Source organism: Salvelinus namaycush, unplaced genomic scaffold, assembly GCF_016432855.1.
Source record: "Salvelinus namaycush isolate Seneca unplaced genomic scaffold, SaNama_1.0 Scaffold1808, whole genome shotgun sequence".
Lineage (NCBI taxonomy): Eukaryota > Metazoa > Chordata > Actinopteri > Salmoniformes > Salmonidae > Salvelinus > Salvelinus namaycush.
The window spans coordinates 23299-48665 of record NW_024058573.1 but is presented as its reverse complement, the minus strand read 5'-3'; the positions used below and the strand labels follow the sequence as shown (position 1 = coordinate 48665).

At 43.6% G+C, this 25367-nt stretch overlaps 2 protein-coding genes across 3 annotated transcripts; both read right to left on the bottom strand.

Moving 5' to 3' along the window:
• Window positions 1-10406: 10406 nt before the first annotated feature.
• LOC120037665 (CCAAT/enhancer-binding protein alpha-like) lies at window positions 10407-12548 on the bottom strand. Its single transcript, XM_038983661.1, has one exon. The coding sequence runs from the start codon at window positions 12254-12256 to the stop codon at window positions 11285-11287; it is 972 nt and encodes a 323-aa protein (XP_038839589.1). The 5' UTR covers window positions 12257-12548; the 3' UTR covers window positions 10407-11284.
• Window positions 12549-20871: 8323 nt separating this feature from the next.
• Window positions 20872-24461, bottom strand: LOC120037664 (CCAAT/enhancer-binding protein gamma-like). Of its 2 annotated transcripts, none has more exons than XM_038983660.1 (2): window positions 24283-24461; window positions 20872-21656 (listed from the first exon to the last, which is right to left on the bottom strand). In XM_038983660.1, exon 2 carries the CDS (start codon window positions 21527-21529, stop codon window positions 21005-21007), a length of 525 nt encoding a protein of 174 aa, XP_038839588.1. In that variant the 5' UTR covers window positions 21530-21656; window positions 24283-24461; the 3' UTR covers window positions 20872-21004. The 2 variants fall into 2 exon arrangements, with proteins under 2 accessions (XP_038839588.1, XP_038839587.1); XM_038983659.1 differs by having other exon boundaries at window positions 24299-24461.
• Window positions 24462-25367: the final 906 nt, after the last annotated feature.

Genomic DNA, 25367 nt, shown 5'->3' with positions numbered 1-25367 from the left:
AGGCTAATGTCCTCCATCCGGTGAGAGCCTCTCTCTCTACAACAGGCTAATGTCTTCCATCCGGTGAGAGCCTCTCTCTCTACAACAGGCTAATGTCTTCCATCCGGTGAGAGCTTCTCTCTCTACAACAGGCTAATGTCTTCCATCCGGTGAGAGCTTCTCTCTCTACAACAGGCTAATGTCTTCCATCCGGTGAGAGCCTCTCTCTCTACAACAGGCTAATGTCCTCCATCCGGTGAGAGCCTCTCTCTCTACAACAGGCTAATGTCTTCCATCCGGTGAGAGCCTCTCTCTCTACAACAGGCTAATGTCTTCCATCCGGTGAGAGCCTCTCTCTCTACAACAGGCTAATGTCCTCCATCCGGTGAGAGCCTCTCTCTCTACAACAGGCTAATGTCTTCCATCCGGTGAGAGCCTCTCTCTCTACAACAGGCTAATGTCTTCCATCCGGTGAGAGCTTCTCTCTCTACAACAGGCTAATGTCTTCCATCCGGTGAGAGCCTCTCTCTCTACAACAGGCTAATGTCTTCCATCCGGTGAGAGCTTCTCTCTCTACAACAGGCTAATGTCTTCCATCCGGTGAGAGCCTCTCTCTCTACAACAGGCTAATGTCTTCCATCCGGTGAGAGCCTCTCTCTCTACAACAGGCTAATGTCTTCCATCCGGTGAGAGCCTCTCTCTCTACAACAGGCTAATGTCTTCCATCCGGTGAGAGCCTCTCTCTCTACAACAGGCTAATGTCTTCCATCCGGTGAGAGCTTCTCTCTCTACAACAGGCTAATGTCTTCCATCCGTTGAGAGCCTCTCTCTCTCTACAACAGGCTAATGTCTTCCATCCGGTGAGAGCCTCTCTCTCTACAACAGGCTAATGTCTTCCATCCGGTGAGAGCCTCTCTCTCTACAACAGGCTAATGTCCTCCATCCGGTGAGAGCCTCTCTCTCTACAACAGGCTAATGTCTTCCATCCGGTGAGAGCCTTTCTCTACAACAGGCTAATGTCTTCCATCCGGTGAGAGCTTCTCTCTCTACAACAGGCTAATGTCTTCCATCCGGTGAGAGCTTCTCTCTCTACAACAGGCTAATGTCTTCCATCCGGTGAGAGCCTCTCTCTCTACAACAGGCTAATGTCTTCCATCCGGTGAGAGCCTCTCTCTCTACAACAGGCTAATGTCTTCCATCCGGTGAGAGCTTCTCTCTCTACAACAGGCTAATGTCTTCCATCCGGTGAGAGCTTCTCTCTCTCTACAACATGCTAATGTCTTCCATCCGGTGAGAGCCTCTCTCTCTACAACAGGCTAATGTCTTCCATCCGGTGAGAGCCTCTCTCTCTACAACAGGCTAATGTCTTCCATCCGGTGAGAGCCTCTCTCTCTACAACAGGCTAATGTCTTCCATCCGGTGAGAGCCTCTCTCTCTACAACAGGCTAATGTCTTCCATCCGGTGAGAGCCTCTCTCTCTACAACAGGCTAATGTCCTCCATCCGGTGAGAGCCTCTCCCTCTACAACAGGCTAATGTCCTCCATCCGGTGAGAGCCTCTCTCTCTACAACAGGCTAATGTCTTCCATCCGGTGAGAGCCTCTCTCTCTACAACAGGCTAATGTCTTCCATCCTGTGAGAGCCTCTCTCTCTACAACAGGCTAATGTCTTCCATCCGGTGAGAGCCTCTCTCTCTACAACAGGCTAATGTCCTCCACCCGGTGAGAGCCTCTCTCTCTACAACAGGCTAATGTCCTCCATCCGGTGAGAGCTTCTCTCTCTACAACAGGCTAATGTCTTCCATCCGGTGAGAGCTTCTCTCTCTACAACAGGCTAATGTCTTCCATCCGGTGAGAGCCTCTCTCTCTACAACAGGCTAATGTCTTCCATCCGGTGAGAGCCTCTTTCTCTACAACAGGCTAATGTCCTCCATCCGGTGAGAGCCTCTCTCTCTACAACAGGCTAATGTCTTCCATCCGGTGAGAGCCTCTCTCTCTACAACAGGCTAATGTCTTCCATCTGGTGAGAGCTTCTCTCTCTACAACAGGCTAATGTCTTCCATCCGGTGAGAGCTTCTCTCTCTACAACAGACTAATGTCTTCCATCCGGTGAGAGCTTCTCTCTCTACAACAGGCTAATGTCCTCCATCCGGTGAGAGCTTCTCTCTCTACAACAGGCTAATGTCTTCCATCCGGTGAGAGCTTCTCTCTCTACAACAGACTAATGTCTTCCATCCGGTGAGAGCCTCTCTCTCTACAACAGGCTAATGTCCTCCATCCGGTGAGAGCTTCTCTCTCTACAACAGGCTAATGTCTTCCATCCGGTGAGAGCTTCTCTCTCTACAACAGGCTAATGTCTTCCATCCGGTGAGAGCCTCTCTCTCTACAACAGGCTAATGTCTTCCATCCGGTGAGAGCCTCTCTCTCTACAACAGGCTAATGTCTTCCATCCGGTGAGAGCCTCTCTCTATACAACAGGCTAATGTCTTCCATCCGGTGAGAGCCTCTCTCTCTACAACAGGCTAATGTCTTCCATCCGGTGAGAGCCTCTCTCTCTACAACAGGCTAATGTCTTCCATCCGGTGAGAGCTTCTCTCTCTACAACAGGCTAATGTCTTCCATCCGGTGAGAGCCTCTCTCTCTACAACAGGCTAATGTCTTCCATCCGGTGAGAGCTTCTCTCTCTACAACAGTCTAATGACTTCCATCCGGTGAGAGCTTCTCTCTCTACAACAGGCTAATGTCTTCCATCCGGTGAGAGCTTCTCTCTCTAGAACAGGCTAATGTCCTCCATCCGGTGAGAGCTTCTCTCTCTACAACAGTCTAATGTCTTCCATCCGGTGAGAGCTTCTCTCTCTACAACAGGCTAATGTCTTCCATCCGGTGAGTGCTTCTCTCTCTAGAACCATCTAATGTCTTCCATCCGGTGAGAGCTTCTCTCTCTACAACAGTCTAATGTCTTCCATCCGGTGAGAGTCTCTCTCTCTACAACAGGCTAATGTCTTCCATCCGGTGAGAGCTTCTCTCTCTACAACAGGCTAATGTCCTCCATCCGGTGAGAGCCTCTCTCTCTCTCTACAACAGGCTAATGTCTTCCATCCGGTGAAAGCGTCTCTCTCTGTCCAAAAACTCCTCTGAAATCCTTGGCCTCCTCTCACAGATTCACTCATGCCAGATGAAAACAGACACAGAGTATTATGGATGCAACTGTTGTGATGGGTGATCTGTATATTAAAGGGAGTCTCGAGGTTCTCCTGAGTTAGAATCGGGCTGTTCACCCGTGATACAAGTCAGTATTCCACATCCGTCTATGTCTGAGGACGTCGGGATACGGCACGGAAACCGACCACTAGGGGCAACGGTGAGCGATGTTACCTTGATGTAGGTTTCGGTTTTGCGTTGTGGACGGGGATGGCAGAGAGACGTGAGCATCCAAAGGTATGTTGGAATCCAGCTTTAAAAAGTTTTTTTTTAGTTTTAAGCCTATCCTAACCCTTAACTTAATCATTCGGGAATTAATGGCTAACCTTAAGAATTCAGAGTTAATGCCTAAACTTAACCTTAAACACACAAATTCAACGTTTGGAACAACGTAAAAAATGTTACGTACGAGAAACATGGGTAAACGTCTAATTGTGATGTGAGACTGTGAGAGCTGGTTGGTTAAAATACCTCATGATAAGCTGTAGACAGAAACTATTTACCAAGAGAATTTTAATTTATATTTTTCATAGTTGTCTATTTACCACCAAAAACCCATGCTGACACTAAGACCTCACTCAACAGGCTGTACAAGGACATAAGCAAACAAGAACATGGTTATCTGATCTGACACTTGTCGGATGTGGCAGGGCTTGCAAACCAACAACGACGAGCTAAATGCCTTATGTCCTCGCTTCGAGTCAAGCAATACTGAACCATGAATGAGAGCACCAGATGTTCCGGACGACAGTGTGATCTCGCACTCTGTAGCCGATTTAAGTAAGATCTATAAACAGGTTAACGTTCACAAGGCCGCAGGGCCAGACCTATTACCAGGACGCGTAATCAGAGCATGAGCTGACCAACTGGCAAGTGTCTTCACTGACATTTTCAACCTCTCCCTGACCCAGTCTCTAATACCTACATGTTTCAAGCAGACCCCCGTAGTCCCTGGGCCCAAGAACGCCAAGGTAACCTCTGTAGCCATGAAATTCGCATCAACACCATTACCCCAGAAACCCTAGACCCACTCCAATTTGCATACCGCCCCAACAGATCCACAGATGACGCAATCTCAATTGCACTCCACACTACCCTTTCCCAACTGGACAAGAGGAATACCTATGTGAGAATGCTGTTCATTGACTACAGCTCAGCGTTCAACACCATAGTGCCCTCAAAGCTCATCACTAAGCTAAGGAGCTAAGGACCCTGGGACTAAACACTTCCCTCTGCAGCTGGATCCTGGACTTCCTGAACGGGCCGCTCTCAGGTGGTGAGGGTAGTCAACAACACATCCGCCACGCTGACCCTCAACACAGGGGCCCCTCAGGGGTGCGTGCTTAGTCCCCTCCTGTACTCCCTGTTCACCTACGACTGCGTGGCTGTGCACGACTCCAACGCCATCGTCAAGTTTACTGACGATATGACGGTGGTAGGCCTGATCACGACGACGATGAGTGTACTGCCAGGACAACAACCTGTCCTTCAACGTCGGCGAAGACAAAGGAGTTGATCGTGGACTACAGGAAATGGAGGGCGATTGACATTCGACGAGGCTGTAGTGGAGCGGGTCATGAGCTTCAAGTTCCTCAGTGTCACTTAGGATCTATCATGGTCCAAACACATCAACACAGTCGTGAAGAGGGCACGACCTATGACCCCTCAGGATGCTGAAAAGGATTTGGTCCTCAGATCCTCAAAATGTTCTACAGCTGCACCATTGAGAGCATCCAGACTGGCTGCGTTGGTACGGCAACAGCTCGGCATCTGACCACAAGGCGCTACAAGAGGGTAGTGCGTACAGCCCAGTACATCACTGGGGCCGAGCTCCCTGCCATCCAGGACCTCTATACCAGGTGGTGTCAGAAGAAGTCCCTAAAAATTGTCTCCCAAGTTATAGACTGTTTTCTCTGCTACCGCACGGCAAGCAATACCGATGCGCCAGGTCTGGAACCAACAGGACCCTGAACAGCTTCTTCCCCCAAGCCGTCAGACTGATAAATAGTTAGTCCGGGTAGCTATTGGTTAACTATTTAACTATCTGCACTGACCCATTTTTGACTCATCACATACGCTGATGCTACTGCTTATTACCTATCCTGTTGCTTAGTCACTTTATTTTTAGTTATATGTATATATGATATGTACATATCTATCTCAACTACCTCGTATCCCTGTACATTGACTCAGTGCTGGTACTTCCTGTATATAGCCATGTTATTACCTGGTACCCCTGCACATTCACTTAGTACTGGTACTTCCTGTATATAGCCATGTTATTACCTGGTACTTCCTGTATATAGCCATGTTATTACCTTGTACCCCTGCACATTGACTCAGTACTGGTACTCCAGTATATGGCCATGTTATTACCTCGTACCCCTGAACATTGACTCAGTACTGGTACTTCCTGTATATAGCCATGTTATTACCTTGTACCACTGCACATTGACTCAGTACTGGTACTTCCTGTATATAGCCATGTTATTACCTCGTACCCCTGCACATTGACTCAGTACTGGTACTTCCTGTATGTAGCCATGTTATTACCTCAGTACTGGTACTTCCTGTATGTAGCCATGTTATTACCTCAGTACTGGTACTTCCTGTATGTAGCCATGTTATTACCTCAGTACTGGTACTTCCTGTATATAGCCATGTTATTACCTCAGTACTGGTACTTCCTGTATATAGCCATGTTATTAACTCAGTACTGGTACTTCCTGTATATAGCCATGTTATTACCTCAGTACTGGTACTTCCTGTATATAGCCATGTTTTTACCTCAGTACTGGTACTTCCTGTATATAGCCATGTTATTACCTCAGTACTGGTACTTCCTGTATATAGCCATGTTATTACCTGGTACTTCCTGTATATAGCCATGTTATTACCTGGTACTTCCTGTATATAGCCATGTTATTACCTGGTACTTCCTGTATATAGCCATGTTATTACCTGGTACTTCCTGTATATAGCCATGTTATTACCTGGTATTTCCTGTATATAGCCATGTTATGACCTGGTACTTCCTGTATATAGCCATGTTATGACCTGGTACTTCCTGTATATAGCCATGTTATTACCTCAGTACTGGTACTTCCTGTATATAGCCATGTTATTATCTGGTACTTCCTGTATATAGCCATGGTATTACCTGGTACTTCCTGTATATAGCCATGTTATTATCTGCTACTTCCTGTATATAGCCATGTTATTACCTGGTACTTCCTGTATATAGCCATGTTATGACCTGGTACTTCCTGTATATAGCCATGTTATGACCTGGTACTTCCTGTATATAGCCATGTTATTACCTCAGTACTGGTACTTCCTGTATATAGCCATGTTATTATCTGGTACTCCCTGTATATAGCCATGTCATTACCTGGTTCTTCCTGTATATAGCCATGTTATTACCTGGTACTTCCTGTATATAACCATGTTATTACCTCAGTACTGGTACTTCCTGTATATAGCCATGTTATTATCTGGTACTCCCTGTATATAGCCATGTTATTACCTGGTACTTCCTGTATATAGCCATGTTATTGTTACTCATTGTGTATTTATTATGACTTTATTATTAAGTGTTATTACTTTTCTATTATTTCTCTGTTTTCTTTCTCTCTGCGTTGTTGGGAACGGCCTGTAATTAAGCATTCCACCGTTAGTGTACATCTGTTGTTCATGAAGCATATGAAAAATAAACTTGTATTTGATTTAGTAATCTACTGTGGTGGACGTGAATGGATACCAGCACAGACGGCTGACATTTTGGCTCAAAATGTGTCAGTTTCACCCACCATATATCAGAGATCACAGTCCAGTATTCAACTCAGTTCTACACATTTTCTTTTAGGAGCCGTCGTCACTAGAGAGCTCTTCACATGAATCACAGGAGAACTGAATGGGGAGGAATATTGGCGCGGCACACTGAATGGGGAAGAATATTGGCGCGGCACATACTGTTGGCTGACCGTGGATCTATCTCCCAGATGTGTATGGGCCAGGTCAGGGCAGATACATCACACACACACACACACACACACACACACACACACACACACACACACACACACACACACACACACACACACACACACACACACACACACACACACACACACACAAGCATACACACATACACACAGACACACACACACACATACACAAGCATACACACACACACACACACACACACACACATACACACACACACACATACACATACACATAAACACACACACACACACAAGCATACACCCACCCACACACAGACACACACACACATACACAAGCATACACACACACATACACACACACACATACACATACACATACACACACACACACACACACACACACACACACACACACACACACTTACACACACACACACACACACACACACACACACACACACACACACACACACACACACACACACACACACACACACACACACACACACACACACACACACACATAGGCCCTCCCTAGCAGTTTGGAAACAGTAATGATTTATAGAGTGAATCACAGAGCAACTGATTGTGTGAAAACAGTCACAGAGTAAGAAAGACAACACTGATTCTAACTAGGTGGACTTCACTTCTCCAGGCCCAGTTTTAGATATACCCGGCACATTCTTCTGGACTTTATTTGGTCAGTGATTTTGTGACGCGACAAAGGCCACGGTATCTTATAGCTGGTCTGTTTACCACAAGGTCCTGAAGAAGAACCAACTCTGGGAGAATTTAAAAAGTATACAAAGAAACAAAGCAGTGTTTCCATGTTGTTTCTCTAGTGTTGTTTAATCTAAATACCCCGGTGGCGCAGCGGTCTGAAACATCTCAGTGCCAAGAGGCGTCTCCGTAGTCGCTGGTTCGAATCCAGGCTGTATCACATCCGGCCAGTGATTAGGAGTCCTGCAGGGTGGAGCACAATGGGCCCAGCGCTGGCCGGGGTAGGCCGTCAATGTAAATAAGAATTTGTTCTTAAATGACTTAACTGGTTAAAAAAAGGATTAAAATAACAACAAGAAAATTATCCAGAACCTGGGACGGAGGGTTCTTAGCATGTGAACTTTATTAACATCCTGGGACGGAGGGTTCTTAGCATGTGAACTTTATTAACAACCTGGGACGGAGGGTTCTTAGCATGTGATTTGCCAGGTAGAAGAAGACATGAGAGATCGGTTATCAATATGGTGAGCTGGACTAGCAGGCCAATAGTTATCAGTACGGACTAACAGGCCAATGGTTATCAGTATGGTGAGCTGGACTAACAGGCCAATACAAAGGCCCTTCACACAGATACATGACATTGTATTGTAATTTACATCAAGATGAATACTGGTGTTATTCTCAATGAGTGACTGATTGAGAAGGATGGACTGTATCTCTCCAACTCTCTTAATGAGTGTTGTATTCAGGGATCGGACTGATGACCTGGCTGATTGATTAGGGGTGATTGATGTGGTTGTACACTGATTAATTGCACCGATGGAGGCTTGAACTGAAAGGAACTGTTTATAAAGATTTGCCAGTGTTTAGAAAGTGAGCATCTCCATTAATGTACAAGACGGTTTCACTAACTGGTACTTTCATTGGGATTAAAAAAAAGTCATCTATATTTCTTCCTGTGTGTGTCTTACTGCCTAATCTAACACATATATAATGTATTACTCTAGATAGGCCCAATTGAAATAGTTATATTTGTTATTTTATGTCGTGTTATATTATTTGTCACTTCAAATGTTTGCTGCTGTAGATTTGTATTTGTTTCGTTTGGGGGGTTATTTTACAGGGGTTATTTTTTGCCTATTCAAAACGGAATGTGAAAATCATAAAGTTTAACGATTTAATAGGACTATCCGTAGTGCTTGATAAGCGCCATCTACCGACGTTAATCTACCGATGAGTGTAATCTACCGACGGTAATCTACCGATGAGTGTAATCTTTCATGGAGCTAAATGACGTGCTGAGAGGTAAGTGAGACAGTGAGATCTGTAGTCAAAAGTGGTATTCTAGCTTCTTATCGTATCCAATCGTTTTACCCTAACTTGATAATAACCTACATTCAATCATTAACTCCAGGGGTCCAAGGTCCAGCGAGTGTCCTGAATGAATCCTGTGCGGAATGCTGTGGTCTGTGGAATGTAGACTGGTATCCAATGAACTATACAGCCTTATCCTAAATGCAGATTCAAAGAAAATGTGGAAAATTTAAACCCCTTTGTGTAAAACACATCAAACCAAGACGAAATGTTCATATGAGACGATGCTCTTTTATTAAAATTCATACTTTTTTTTGGCATTTATCATATAGGTTCATTTTACAATTTAAACATTTTTCTATAACATTGGCAATAGCAGTTTGTAAAAAATAAACTACAAAAAAGTGCTTCCTTTTCCTTAATGTAAAGTCTCTATATCGTGGCATTTGATGAATAGAATCCAATAAGAGTCTAGAACATTCTAGAACATGTATAGAATCCAAAAAGAGTCTAGAACATTCTAGAACATGTATATAATCCAATAAGAGTCTAGAACATGTATAGAATCCAATAAGAGTCTAGAACATTCTAGAACATGTATATAATCCAATAAGAGTCTAGAACATGTATAGAATCCAATAAGAGTCTAGAACATTCTAGAACATGTATAGAATCCAAGAAGTCTCAGCCAGTGGTAAAGTCCAAAGTCTTACTTCACAGAGAGAGAGAAGTCAAAAGGCACTGAAGGATGACATCAGGCTTGTAGGAAGGCTGCTCGGGGGAAAGAACAGTGACAGGCGAGTTGACACTGTGGAGAAGCAAGCTTCAAACAGTATTTCACAGCTCAACCAGTGAGAAAACAGGTCAAAGGGTTGATCTTCTTCGTGTGAAACCATCAGACAGAAGACGAGGGCAACAAACATTGCATAGTTATACTTTCTTTGAAAGAAAAAAAAAGGTGCAATCTAGAACCTTTTTGAAGAACCCTTGTTGATTCCAGGTAGAACCCTTTTGGTTCCAAGTAGAACCGTTTTGGGTTCCATGTAGAACTCTTTCCACAGAGGGTTCTACAGTACATGGAACACAAAAGGGTTTTACCTGGAACCAAAAACTGTTCTCCTATGGAGACAGCCGAAGAACCCTTTTGGAACCCTTTTTTCTAAGAGTGAAGAGGAACCCTTTTCACATTTTATTTTTTTAATCAATAATACATAAATACAAAGCTATACTTTGAGTTTATAAAGAGTTTTATTTACACTGAGAGGCGTGTTCAGATTAGTACCCAAACATATGGAAGAAATACAATGTGCCTCATTCGGTTGTATTTTGAAGACATTTATAGCGCACACAACAAAACGGCTCGTGAAGAAGCAGGTACCACAGTAGAACACATTTGCAGTCGTTTGCTGTGGCATTTAATTCAGTCCATAGATCTCCCCGATGTGTGAATGCTGAACACAGCAGACAGCAGCAGGATATATAATGCTATCTCTGTACCTTATATGGGCTTCCTGTCTGAACACCAAGAAATGGGAAACATTCTGATCACCGCTCAGATTTTTTTATATATTTTTTTGCTTTGCAAAAAAAAAATTACTTATTTGGAAAGCTGTGTGCACTTTACAGTTTAATAATATACTGTAAGCTCTATAAGTCAAATGCACAAATGTTTAGTTTAGTAAGACAAGAACACGGTATTGAGATGTTAACGTTAAAACATGAACATCGAGCAGGCTAGTGATTATTGTTCCTTTGCGCCTTCAGCTGCACTGATATGTGGTTGTTGCGTGGCTAAACACACAATGTTATATAATAAAAGGCACACACACACACACACACAAACACACAGGTCCACTGTTCAAACGTGGAGAAATGAGCTTATTGTTTAAGTACAGAAGGCATGTGTACCTCAGCTGCCCTGTCTCTCCTTAATGTTTAAGTACAGTAGGCATGAATACCTCAGCTGCCCTGTCTCTCCTTAAAGAAACAAACTGTTGCAGTCACAATCTGTCAGATGAATCTATAGCGCGGCAGGCTATACCCAGGAGACGTGTACAAGTAGGTGTTTAAAAGTCATAATGTAAAAAGCCACTATAGTCCGTGTTCACTGGCAGTTGGCCATGGGTTTGAAAGATCCATCGGGAAGTTGTCTGAAGATGCCCCTTAATGTGTCCAGTTCTCGGGTAAGATGTTCCACTCTCTTCCGTAGTCTTTCGTTGTCCGACGCCAGCTCTACCACTTTATGCTGCGTCTCTACATTGCGCATTTTCGCCTTGTCTCTACTCTTCCTCACCGCGACGTTGTTCCTCTCACGCCTCAACCGGTACTCCGTGCTGGCCTTGTCGACACGCTTTTTGGATTTACCCCGGTCTCGGTCCCGGTCTCGTTCGTCGCGTCCCATCATCTTCATGGATCCAACGGAGGACATGCTGCCATCCCTGTGGTGTGGGCTCGGAACGGGAGTCGGTGGAGGCGTCGGGTGTCCCGGTTGGAGAAGCATGGTCGTCTGAGCGCAGTGCGCAATCTGGTACTGGAGATGGGATAGGTGCTGTGGGAGATGCTGGTGGGAATGGTGGTAGGTGGGGGGCATAGAATGGCTAATTTCGTCTTCTTCTCTGGGCTCTTGCTTTATCGCCACAGGTCTGATTCTCGTCGACTGGGTGTCGTAAATGGGTTCAAGTTTAGATGTGTCCATATACCCGGGCATACAACCATAGCCCTGCTGCTGCTGCTGGTGCTGCTGCTGGTGCTGTTGGTGGTGCGCCCCCGGGCCAGAGCTCACCCCGTGGGGGTAGGATTCGTACTCACTGTTCGCCAGCTTGAGTTTCTCTTGCTTCGAGCTGTTGTGGAATAGATCAGCCAGGAACTCGTCGTTGAAGGCTGCGGGGTCGATGTAGGCGCTGATGTCAATGGAGTTTTCGTTCTCACACATCTCGCCGAGGTCTCCTCCTGCTCCGGCGACGGGTCCAGCAGCGGAGGGGTCTTTGTAGCAGTAGGCGCTTTGCTGACTCTGACTCTGGACTTGGCTGGTCATTATGGATCGTGGGGCGACCTCATAGAGGTTTGGTTGCTCCATGGAATATCTATAACCCGCCAGACATGGTGAGGAGCTGCGGGAATCCAGCTTGCTCACAGTACCGGAGGAAGCCGCACTGGCTAGACGAATAAAACAGGACAGCTCCTTCACAGGTAGGAAGTAAATCCCTAACTCGCCACGAGAAGCTATAAACTAAAAGTCTTGAATAAAGCCTGGTGACTTTCCCTGGTACGACTGGTTTCTCGAGAATATAGTTCAAACGTACACTGTTTGAGCTGCAGGTTGAACTACTCCACGCTGCTGAACCTCACAACTGTCAAACGACTCTCCTCTCTCCTATATATACCGAGTGAAGGGGGCGGGACGCGCGATATGCAGGGTCCTATTGCGCGCCTTTACGCAGCAGTAGGGTTATAGTACGCTAGACTGGAGATCCAAGGCTCAAATCACTTTAGACCTGGAGAATATGTATTGAATTTAATAAATGGGATCACTTAAAAAATGCTTTTGAAATATTAATACTATATAATTACAAACACATTTGATTTGACATTATTTAAATATATTTTTTAACTTGTATAACAAATTTGATTTATTTTCTAATATATAATCTCATCCGAACAGTTTCACCGTTACATTTGAGCACCAAACGTCCCCAGCAGAGCCATGGCAACAGCATAATTTCAATATAAAACAAGTTATTTTAATAATTAAGTCCCAAATATTTTACATATTTCACATGACATATTATTTGGTTATCTAACATGCTGTTCCATCGACGTTTCTACTAACGGTAAAGCAGATATAAATGACGTGTATAATATATCTACTATTTAAGCATAAGCTATTTCATAATGTATTCATAAAAAAATATGTTTTATTTTCTTTTATCTACATATTCTCTTTTCTCTTTCATATGTATCAATACGATGGAGGTGGAGGACTAACGCCAGTTTTCACAACAGATTTGGTAGAAACACAATAAATATTGGTCAAATAATAAGGTTGGCCTAATAGTCAAACTAAATAGGACAATATGCAAATACATGTGCACAGTGCCACACATTTATCAATTCACAACATTTAAATCAATACTTAAATTTGATTCTATGTGCAAAAAAAAAAGGTGCGCCGATGAGAATCATGTATGAAAGTACACGGAGCAGTAATCTCTCTAATACACGGAGCAGTAATCTCTCTCAGTTGTAATTGACTAGATACCTGAGACATCAACTGACAGTGTCCGCAGCACGGCACGCAGTTTGCGACTGGCTGCTTCCTCTGCGGAAGAGCAGGCTCGGCTACCTGTTGCGCGCTTTTCGATAGACGAGGGGATTAGCCAACACACCGGATCGGGGGGGGGGGGGGGGGGGGGGGGGCGCTCGTCACCCAGCGTCGTGAGTTTACTATCTGGGGGGGGGCTTGCCTCGCTCCGTAACGGATAAATACCTGATCAAATGTGAGAGACAGATAGATCGCCCTGGTTTAACTGACGCACGACTCTCTTTACTCAGATCGTTAACATTTCAAAAGTAAAGAGACGCAAACGGCTCGAGTCCAGTGGAGGCTGGTGAGGGGAGGACGGCTCATAATAATGGCTGGAACGCAATAAATGAAAATGGCATGTTTGATACCATTCCACCAAATTCTGCCGCAGCCGTTACCACGAGCACGTCCTCCCCAATTAAGGTGTTAGCAGCCCCCCGTGTGATTGGAGTCAGATCTGAACCTCGTCAAAACGTTAACAATAAAGACAGCCGCATTAGTTTATTAGTAAGGTTACACGACATATAGGAGCATACAATACTTTGGTGTTTTACACGTTTTTTATTTTTTATTATTTTCGATTAAAATGGTTTATGTGCATACTTTCATGTTCATCATAAACTTGTTCTTGCAATGTAAAGTTAATGAGGAATGAAGTAGGCTACTCTAGCGAGAGAACCCGTGTAATAACGTGACATGGGGTTGTGTGAGCGTAACCAAGGCACAGAGGAACCAGGCACCAGCCAGACTCATGTCAACGGGCAGGGAGCTCCCTCTGTTGTTACAGCAAGGGAAACCCCTTCCAACCGAGCACAAATGGAGAGAGGTATTTCTTAGCTCTCGTCCAGGGGCGTTACGAGCAGCTCGCTTAGCGGCGACAGCACGCCGCACGTAACACCCTGGACCAGAGCTAGGTATTTCTCGCAGTCGCATATAACGAATCAAAGGCAACGGGCCTATTCAATACGTCTAGCCGACTTGGAACGTCTTAGCTTACTATTATATACCTTCTACACATTAAAATGTTTTTCTAAAATAACCTACATCTTTAGTACTGGTGAAAAACTTAAATTAGACCAATAAAGACTGATTGAAGGCCAGGCAGAGCAGGGCCGATGTTAACACGCTGATCACAGCGCACTGACCCCTTTATCAGATCTACGTAGATGTTATTACACGTCTCAATCTACAGACTCCACATGGAAGATACACGTCATCTCTCTGAGCAGGAACATGGAGGGAAGACCCTTCCCAGTGGACACTGGAAGGCTGCAGGCAGGTTCTCTCTAACACCGCTGTTGTAATAGACCCTATTGAACCATATCTCAGGTCTATTTAGGGTCTGAATAACACTGCGTCAATGATTCAATACGTTATCTTGACTGAGAGCTAAAGATTTATCCTCCAATCCTTAAACATGATTTATAAGTTTAGGCAGGGGGGCGGGGGCACCGAGAGGGAAGGGTGAAGGGTGATTATTGGCAGGTAGAATCTTGACAGGGCTCACCATGAAGAGATACAGAGTGAGGTAGAGGACTGAGAGGTGAACCGCTGCGATGAAATGTTTGCTTTGTGTCGAAGGCTGTTTAATAAGGTAGATGGTGTACTATTGTCCCTCCCCATGCCCCAGAGTGGTGGCTCCACCCTGTTCTCTGCCTGGGTGTTTGCACAGGTCTTAAATAAGCTGTGTTCATTGACTCAGCGTTCAGAGCCAAACAGAAATAGAACTTGGCTCTGTGCTCACCTAGTGACAGAATGACGAGCTAGCTAATCAAAGGCCTCACTGAACAAAGCTGGCTTGCTCCCTTCTCTGTACAGAGCTGTTTACTGAGCTCTGGTTGGAACAGTGAGTCAGGAGTGTGAGTTAGATAACCAAGTCCCCCTGGATAAGTACCAAATGGAACCCTATTCCCTATATAGTGCACTATTTTAGACCAGAGCCCTATGGCACCCTATTCCCTATATAGTGCACTATTTTTGACCAAAGCACATAGGGAGACCCATAGGGTTCTGGTCAACAGTAGTGCACTACATAGGGAATAGGGTGCCATAGGGCTCTGGTCAAAAGTAGTGCACTATATAGGGAATAGGGTGTCATTTGAGTGTGTGATGAGTCCAGTTGAACACCTTGTTCTGTATTTGGGGGGGGGGGGGAGTACATGGTCATATTGGTAACCAGGTTTATCCGTCATTTCTCATCCATTTCCTGCTTTGTAATAGTTTGGAATCAGACAGTCCATTAAATGGATCATAGATCGTCTAGAAGCTGAGCTACTGAACCAGCAGTTCTAATGTGAAGGGACACGTAGTTAAATCCTTTATATCTAGATCTGTAGAATGACCATCCATATCACTCAGACTGTCCACACTGAAATCAACCTGGTTGGCACCAAGGGGGGTTTTATTTTGCCCCCCCTCCCCCCCCAAGTTCTCTGAGCAAAAAAAAAAAAGGGGATTTTTTGTTGTTGTTGGACATAAAAGACTAAAAACACCAGCCAATCAGCTCCAAGTGATTTAAATGTTGTAAATCTGTTCCCACGTATAATAGAGATATGTGATCATATAGCGCCTTGCAAAAGTATTCATCCCTCTAGGTGTTTTTCCTATTTGGTTGCATTTACAACCTGTAATGTAAATCGATTTTTATTTGGATTTTATGTAATGGACAAACACAAAATAGTCCAAATTGCTGAAGTGAAATGAAAAAAAATTAAAACTGAAAACTGGTGTGTGCATATGTATTCACCCCTTTTGCTATGAAGCCCCTAAATAAGATCTGGTGCAACCAATTACCTTCAGAAGTCACATAATTAGCTAAATAAATTCCACCTGTGTGCAATCTAACTGTCACATGATCTGTCACATGATCTCAGTATATATACACCTGTTCTGAAGGGACCCAGAGTCTGCAACACCACTAAGCAAGCGGCACCATGAAGACCAAGGAGCTCTCCAAACAGGTCAGGGACAAAGACGTGGAGAAGTACATATCAGGGTTGGGTTATAAAATTATATCCGGAACTTTGAACATCCCACTGAGCACCATTAAATCCATTATAAAAAAATGGAAAGAATATGGCACCACAACAAACCTGCCAAGAGAGAGTCGCCCACCAAAACTCACAGACCAGGCAAGGAGGGCATTAATCAGAGAGGCAACAAAGGGAACAAAGATAACCCTGAAGGAGCTGCAAAGCTCCACAGCGGAGATTGGAGTATCTGTCCATAGGACCACTTTAAGCCGTACACTCCACAGAGCTGGGCTTTACGGAAGACTGGCCAGAAAAAAGCCATTGCTTAAAGAAAAAAAATAAGAAAACACGTTTGGTGTTCGCCAAAAGATATATGGGAGACTCCCCAAACATATGGAAGAAGGTACTCTGGTCAGATGAGACTAAAATAATTTTTTTTGGCCTTCAAGGAAAACGCTATGTCTGGCGCAAACCCAACACCTCTCATCACCCTTAGAACACCTCTCATCACCCTTAGAACACCATCCCCACAGTGAAGCATGGTGGTGGCAGCATCATGCTGTGGGGATATTTTTCATCGGCAGGGACTGGGAAACTGGTCAGAATTGAAGGAATGATGGATGGCGCTAAATACAGGGAAATTCTTGAGGGAAACCTGTTTCAGTCTTAGAGATTTGAGACTGGGACGGAGGTTCACCTTCCAGCAGGACAATGACCCTAAGCATACAGCTAAAGCAACACTCGAGTGGTTTAAGGGGAAACATTTAAATGTCTTGGAATGGCCTAGTCAAAGCCCAGACCCCAATCCAATTGAGAATCTGTGGTTTGACTTAAAGATTGCTGTACACCAGCAGAACCCATCCAACTTGAAGGAGCTGGAGCGTGTATTACCTTGAAGAATGGGCGAAAATCCCAGTAGCTAGATGTGCCAAGCTTATAGAGACATACACCAAGAGACTTGCAGCTGTAATTGCTGCAAAAGGTGGCTCTACAAAGTATTGACTTTGGGGGTTGAAACGTTATGCACACTCAAATTGTTTTGTCTTATTTTTTGTTTGTTTCATAATAAAAAAATATTTTGCATCTTCAAAGTGGTAGACATGTTGTGTAAATCAAATGATACAAACCCCCCCATAAAATCTATTTTAATTCCAGGTTGTAAGGCAACAAAATAGGAAAAATGCCAAGGGGGGGTGAATACTTTCGCAAGCCACTGTATACAAATGTAAGCAAGGTCTGAAATGATTATGTTTTAGTGAAATATTATCTGTTTGGGCTTCTTGCGGTTAATTTGCACAAATGATTTGTAATTATGTTCAATTAATGCAAATTAATTACTTAAAAATCATACAATGTGATTTTCTGGATTTTTGTTTTAGATTCCGTCTCTCACAGTTGAAGTGTACCTATGATAAAAAATTACAGACCTCTACATGCTTTGTAAGTAGGAAAACCTGCAAAATCGGCAGTGTGTCAAATACTTGTTTTCCCCACTGTATATGTATATATATGTATATATATAAAATGCTAAATTCAATTGAGATGCAGCCTAGCGTATGTGTTTACAATTCCCATAAAACATTGATTACACACACACACAAAAACAAAATGCTTGGTTGGAAAGTTTGTACTCAATTTTAATTTACAATGCACGTTACCCCAATATAATCTTATAAAAAAAGAGCAAGTCTAGCTAAGAGAAAAATGCTGCCCAGCAACATTCAAACCAACACAAATATTCACGGAAATATTTTCATCAAATTTGTCACAATCTTTTTTACAAAATATTTTTCTATCTTGAATTCAGACATTATTTTAAATTTCGTGTGATCTCTTCTGTTCCACAACAACAGCAACCCAGCACATGTTGAAGACAACGGTTTCAATATGCCCAGATCTGCTATCGTTTCTCTTTTTTTTGTAGTGCAAAACAAATGACATATTTGAACAGTGCCCCCCCCATGCAAACCACTTCCATCATGCTGCTTTCTAAAATCCAAGTTGTAGAAAAACGAAGAATACAAACAAACAAAAAACAATTTGAAAAAAGGCCCCTGTTTGGTGTGGCTAATACTGGTAGCCTGAGGTACGGAAGTCTACAACAGTACTCCAAAAGGCCCCCTGGATGTTATATAGTGCACTGCCTGTTGACAAGGCTCTACTCAAAAAGTAGTGCACTATAATAGGGAACAGTGTGCCATTGGGGACGCACACCCTATAAAATCACAGACACTCAATGTTGACTCCTCTGGCCAAATACACATCATCATCATCATCATCACAACATCAGAATATGCCGTTGTTTCAGAGAAGACAATCCTATGGTAAGACAATTCCCCACGGAGCTGGATAATTACTCAAGTCTGACAACAGAAACAAACACAAAAATCAGTCTTGCCTTTTCTTTCTGTACATTCTGATGGAAAGATTCTTTCTGTACATTCTGATGGAAAGATTCTTTCTATACATTCTGATGGAAAGATTCTTTCTGTACATTCTGATGGAAAGATTCTTTCTATACATTCTGATGGAAAGATTCTTTCTGTACATTCTGATGGAAAGATTCTTTCTATACATTCTGATGGAAAGATTCTTTCTATACATTCTGATGGAAAGATTCTTTCTATACATTCTGATGGAAAGATTCTTTCTATACATTCTGATGGAAAGATTCTTTCTATACATTCTGATGGAAAGATTCTTTCTATACATTCTGATGGAAAGATTCTTTCTGTACATTCTGATGGAAAGATTCTTTCTATACATTCTGATGGAAAGATTCTTTCTATACATTCTGATGGAAAGATTCTTTCTATACATTCTGATGGAAAGATTCTTTCTATACATTCTGATGGAAAGATTCTTTCTATACATTCTGATGGAAAGATTCTTTCTATACATTCTGATGGAAAGATTCTTTCTATACATTCTGATGGAAAGATTCTTTCTGTACATTCTGATGGAAAGATTCTTTCTGTACATTCTGATAGCCGCTGACTGAGCCTGACACCACTGGAGACGGGAGCCAACGTGCATCGCTCTGTTCTAGCTAGCCCCGTGGGCTAATTAGGAGTTAATTTAGCATCCCCAACGCCCAGAACAGAACAACAGGACAATGAGCCATTCTATCTTTCTCTCCAGGTTTTAGGGAGAAAGGCTTAACTTGGGTTTAGCAGTGGTCTGTGACGCCATGCGAAACGTCTGGAGTTTAAACCCACGGAGGTGCATGATAGTCTGGGCTGTCTAGTCTGGGACACTCCTTAAAAACGTGAACACACCTCTGTCCCGTCTGCATCCCAACTGGAACCTTATTCCTTATTTAGTCAACTACCTTTCCTTTTTGTTGAGACGAGCGACACATAGGGGTCAAAACTAGTGTACCGTCTAGGGAACAGGGCTGCTATTTGAGACGCCGCCCCGGTCTAGGGAACAGGGCTGCTATTTGAGACGCCGCCCTCGGGTCTTATCTGGGTCTCTGACTGAACGGGCTGTGTCTGAAGCCTGTGGAACTACGGGGGTAAATAAATACAGTGACTGACTGTATCTCACACAGGCCTGAAAAACCTAACTTGACATCATGCACAGCTCCCGTTTGACGTCAACAACTACACGTCTTGCGCAACAACAACAACAACAACAACAACAACAAATAAAAGGTTTAAGCGTTCTGATCTTAAGTTAGGTTTTGGGTCCAATCCGATCCTACCTCTTTGTATTTGACTCTTAATATTTACAGTCCCCTTCTACCCAAAAGAGCTCAAAGCACAAGTAAAGCGCATTCGATTAGGACACAAAGAAATATATATTTTTAAAAAATATTTAAAAAAAAATGTACAACGTGTCTGACGCCGCCGGACATCCAAAATAGACATACATCATTCTGATTAACTTCAGACGTAGTGAAAGTACTGACAATACTAAATGCCAGACGAATGTTAGCTAGTTCACCAAACATTCTTTAAAAAAAGGAACAAGAAACCAAAGGGAAAAAAAGCTATACTCCCCCACCCCCGCCCCCCCCACATCATCTTAACTAGTGAATAGTTTATCTTGTGACACAACACAACAGGGTCTCTTTAGAAATGTATCCAAATAGTCAACAACAACAAAAAAAAAGGTGGACAATTCCTGACCTGAAACTCTTTAAAAAATCTCATTATTGTGAACCAATCTGAAAGCACAGAGAAAGACAACAGTGAAATCTCTCTGCCAGTATATATCATCTCTGGGAGGAGAGAGAGGAAGAAACTCCAGTACGGTTAAGAAGCAGTGGCGAGCTGTCTATCTACCATCACCATGGTGACTCAAAAATGGCACCCTATTCCCCATGTAGTGCACTACTTTAGACCAGAGCCCTATGGCACCCTATTCACTATGTAGTGCACTACTTTAGACCAGAGCCCTATGGCACCCTATTCCCTATGTAGTGCACTACTTTAGACCAGAGCCCTATGGCACCCTATTCCCTATGTAGTGCACTACTTTAGACCAGAGCCCTATGGGGAATAGGGTGCCATGAGGTATCCTATTTCATGTCCCTGCCCTCTTCTCACTGGCTGTTGTTATTGTTGTTACAAGCCCCATTGTTGTTGTTGTTGTTGTGGGCGGGGCTGGCCCCCTCCGCGCCAGGCGCTTGGACGTTGTCGGCCAGGTTGTGGGCGTGTTCCAGGAAGAGGTCCTTGAGGACAGACAGCTCTTTGCCGAGCAGCTTGATCTTAGCTTCCAGCCTCTCGTTCTCCTCTTTCAGCTCGTTGACACGTTGCTGCGTGTCCTGCGCCTTCTGCTTAGATCTCATCCGGCTCTTCTTAACCGCCAGGTTGTTCCGTTCCCGCCGCTGACGGTACTCGTCGCTGTCCTTGTCCCCCGACGTCTTCTTCATCTTGCTGGGTGGTGGGGTGGCCTTGCCTCCTCCTCCTCCTCCTCCGGCTGGGGTCACAGGGACTAGCTGGGGTACCCGCTGTAAGCTTCCTCCTGGTGGTCCTGATGTTGTTGCTCCACTAGCCTGGCCCTGGATCACACTAACAGTCCCCCTGTTCTGCTCCGTGTTTATCTTCTGCTGCGACCGCTTGCTCATTTGGTTTGGATCTGACGACCACTGGTCTCACCGTCCGTCTGCTATGACTGGCGTGCTGGTTGGGCGACACTCTGGATGAATGGGCTTGGTGTCTGGATGCACTCCTGTCGACTGGAGTTACTGGGGTCTGGAAGGACAATGGAAATGAGTTAAGAAGAAAAGTGTAAGAAACACATGTTGAAATGAGGCTACACACAGGTGACAGCTAAGAACATTCTAGAATATGAGCTTTTAGTCAGAGATACTTGAGTCAGGGTAGTCATGGAAACAGCACTTTTAGTTAGACCTACTTGAGTCAGGGTAGTCATGGAAACAGCACTTTTAGTCAGACCTACTTGAGTCAGGGTAGTCATGGAAACAGCACTTTTAGTCAGACCTACTTGAGTCAGGGTAGTCATGGAAACATCACTTTTAGTTAGACCTACTTGAGTCAGGGTAGTCATGGAAACAGCACTTTTAGTTAGACCTACTTGAGTCAGGGTAGTCGTGGTAACAACACTTTTAGTCAGACCTACTTGAGTCAGGGTAGTCATGGAAACAGCACTTTTAGTTAGACCTACTTGAGTCAGGGTAGTCATGGAAACAGCACTTTTAGTCAGATCTACTTGAGTCAGGGTAGTCATGGAAACAGCACTTTTAGTCAGACCTACTTGAGTCAGGGTAGTCATGGAAACAGCACTTTTAGTTAGACCTACTTGAGTCAGGGTAGTCATGGAAACAGCACTTTTAGTCAGACCTACTTGAGTCAGGGTAGTCATGGAAACAGCACTTAGTTAGACCTACTTGAGTCAGGGTAGTCATGGAAACAGCACTTTTAGTTAGACCTACTTGAGTCAGGGTAGTCATGGAAACAGCACTTTTAGTCAGACCTACTTGAGTCAGGGTAGTCATGGAAACAGCACTTTTAGTCAGACCTACTTGAGTCAGGGTAGTCATGGAAACAGCACTTTTAGTTAGACCTACTTGAGTCAGGGTAGTCATGGAAACAGCACTTTTAGTCAGACCTACTTGAGTCAGGGTAGTCATGGAAACAGCACTTTTAGTCAGACCTACTTGAGTCAGGGTAGTCGTGGTAACAACACTTTTAGTCAGACCTACTTGAGTCAGGGTAGTCATGGAAACAGCACTTTTAGTTAGATCTACTTGAGTCAGGGTAGTCATGGAAACAGCACTTTTAGTTAGACCTACTTGAGTCAGGGTAGTCAGGGAAAGAGCAGGACTCAACCTCAGTAGCACAATTGGTATTTATTTAACCAGGCAAGTCAGTTAAGAACAAACTATTATTTACAATGATGGCCTACCCTGGCCATACAGCCTGGAATCGAACCAGGGTCTGTAGTGACGTCTCTAGCACTGAGATGCAGTGCCTTAGACCGCTCCGCTACTCAGGAGCCCCATATAATTTCTTGTCATCTTGATTTCACCAGAAATAAAGTCCTTTGTGTAATTGGTCAGCTGCTCAATTAAGATCTGGGTCCATATGAGTTATGAGAAGAGATGCTGGAACGAGGAACTCCACCCTCTCTATTTACAAGTTAAGGGCAAGTCTATGGGTCAAATGCCCTTCCCATAAGAAATTCAAAATATTCTATCCATCTGTGAAATCATGATTTGTCCAAATAACCAGCAAGGAAAAAATCCAAGCACTGGAACTATTGGTGCCCGTATTGGTGCCCGTATTGGTGCCCGCATTGGTGCCCGCATTGGTGCCCGCATTGGTGCCCGCATTGGTGCCCGTATTGGTGCCCGTATTGGTGCCCGTATTGGTGCCCGTAGTATGAAGACAGATCTACAGTTCCATTTATGTTCAGTCTGCCCCGCCAGAGATGACTTTTATTGTAAAACACATGATGGGATTTATGAAAACAAGCTCCATTGTTGCGAAAAACTTATCTAGAATATATAGCTAAATAATATTGCGCATTTCATATTGACATTAAAATGTTGATGGATTTTTTGTTGTTGTTGTGTAAACAGATCTGAGACAAAGTGGTGGGTATCTGGTTAAGTCCCGACCATTGTTATTCTCCTTGAGGGAATTCACCCACCAAAACATTTAGCTATATCATCACGAACATATGTTATTCTCCTTGAGGGAAAGTGAAAATCCTAGCTAACGTTAGTCTGGTCACACAGGGAGTTGTGTGTATGTGACATCTCCCTCGGTCAGTTCAGCTGTCTGCTAGTTAGTGTTGCCTGTGATTGCATCATCGCATACCTCCCTCCGTACATGGCAGATATTCTTTGTGCCACCGGAGAGGGGAACTCCGTAGCCATGCAGTGGTAAGCAAAAAAACGGACGTTTTGGGATAAAAATTGTGCCGGTGAATTCACTAAACACTAACACACAACGTTTTGACGTGAGACTAACTAGTTAACTAACTAGAATGTTTATGGAAATACACAAAAAAAGCTAGAGAGTGAAGTGATTTGGCAATAGCAGGAGGCGTGGAGGTTGGCTAACGCGTTAGTTTGTTAGCTAGCTCGACAACTGGCTAACACTAGCTAGCAGCATTTCCCACAACCCAAAATAACATCACCTAACGTCAAAACCACACTTTGGACGCCCATCACTATATACTTTTAAAATGGTTTACTAAACAGCGGTGTGATAAACCAAACTAAAGTTTTATTTTAAGCATGCCTGGCCACAGTTGTTGTGTGACTTAGCACGATTGACTTACAGCTTGTGGATTCCATTTAGCCTAGCTAGCTATACCCTTTTCCATAGAAGATGACTTGGAAAAACATACCAAATCAACGACGTACCTTGTCTGCTTTTTTAAGGTGTCGTCAATTGCCCATCAAAGTATAAAAAGTTGGGAGTAAATGTCCGTTTTTTCGTTGACCATATAAGTTAGTTGATGAAGTCTGTGTTTTTTTTTGTTTAGTACAATGTACCTAAGAGCTGCTCGAAGTATTGCGAAATCGTTTTGACCATGTAGGGGCATCTACCAGCTGAGCCAATGAGCTTCGGCGGTGAGGATGGGTGACGCAATAAACTGCTTGAGTGATAGGTTGAACAGCCAATGGGAGAACGGTGTTTGCACTTAGCTAGTGTTATTTATGTCATATGAAGAAAATATATGTCATGAGTTCACACAATTAATTAGTTCATTGCGAATGACCTGTTTCGGGAAGAGGCGCAAAATTCCAACAGTTGACATAATTTTTTTTATTAGTTCAATTATTTTTTAAATACTTAAATATACAACATTGCTCTTGATATATCATGTAATAACACAGTTGTGCATGTAAATAGCCTGCCATGTGTGATCTCCCCATCTTTGGTGTAGTAGCATCATCTTGGATCATCCACATGGTGCAGCCTATCACACAGACACAGATTCTTATTAAAGTAGCCTTCAACTAAAACACTGTCCTCTTTTGGCAAAACAAATCATTTTCAAAACATAGATTCTAGCTTTTTCATTACACACATCTCTCTCTCTCTCTTTCTCTCTCTCTCTCTCCTTCCCTCTCTCCTTCCTCTTCAGTATATTCCTGTGAACAACAGACCATAAAAGTATATCGTTTTAATACACGTATCAGAGGGAGTGATTCGTTTGGCTAATATGATTGGTCAGAAGTGGTTAACCCACTGTTCCTAGGCTGTCATTGAAAATAAGAATTTGTTCTTAACTGACCTGCCTAGTTAATGTGGAAATATTGCCATCTTCACCTGTAAAATCCTTGTAAATCAATCCTATAGCATATCTCGACATTATAGAATATTTCTGTGTGACAGACCACTAGGTGGTGCTAGACTATGCCACCACTTGAATTGATGGGGAGCCATGGGGAACTCCAAAACATATAAGCCTTCAATTCAATGAAG

What these genes read in the sequence shown, in the direction of transcription:
- LOC120037665 (XM_038983661.1), bottom strand. Translation starts at nt 12,256, where the DNA reads ATGGAGCAACCAAACCTCTATGAGGTCGCCCCACGATCCATAATGACC.
- LOC120037664 (XM_038983660.1), bottom strand. Translation starts at nt 21,529, where the DNA reads ATGAGCAAGCGGTCGCAGCAGAAGATAAACACGGAGCAGAACAGGGGG.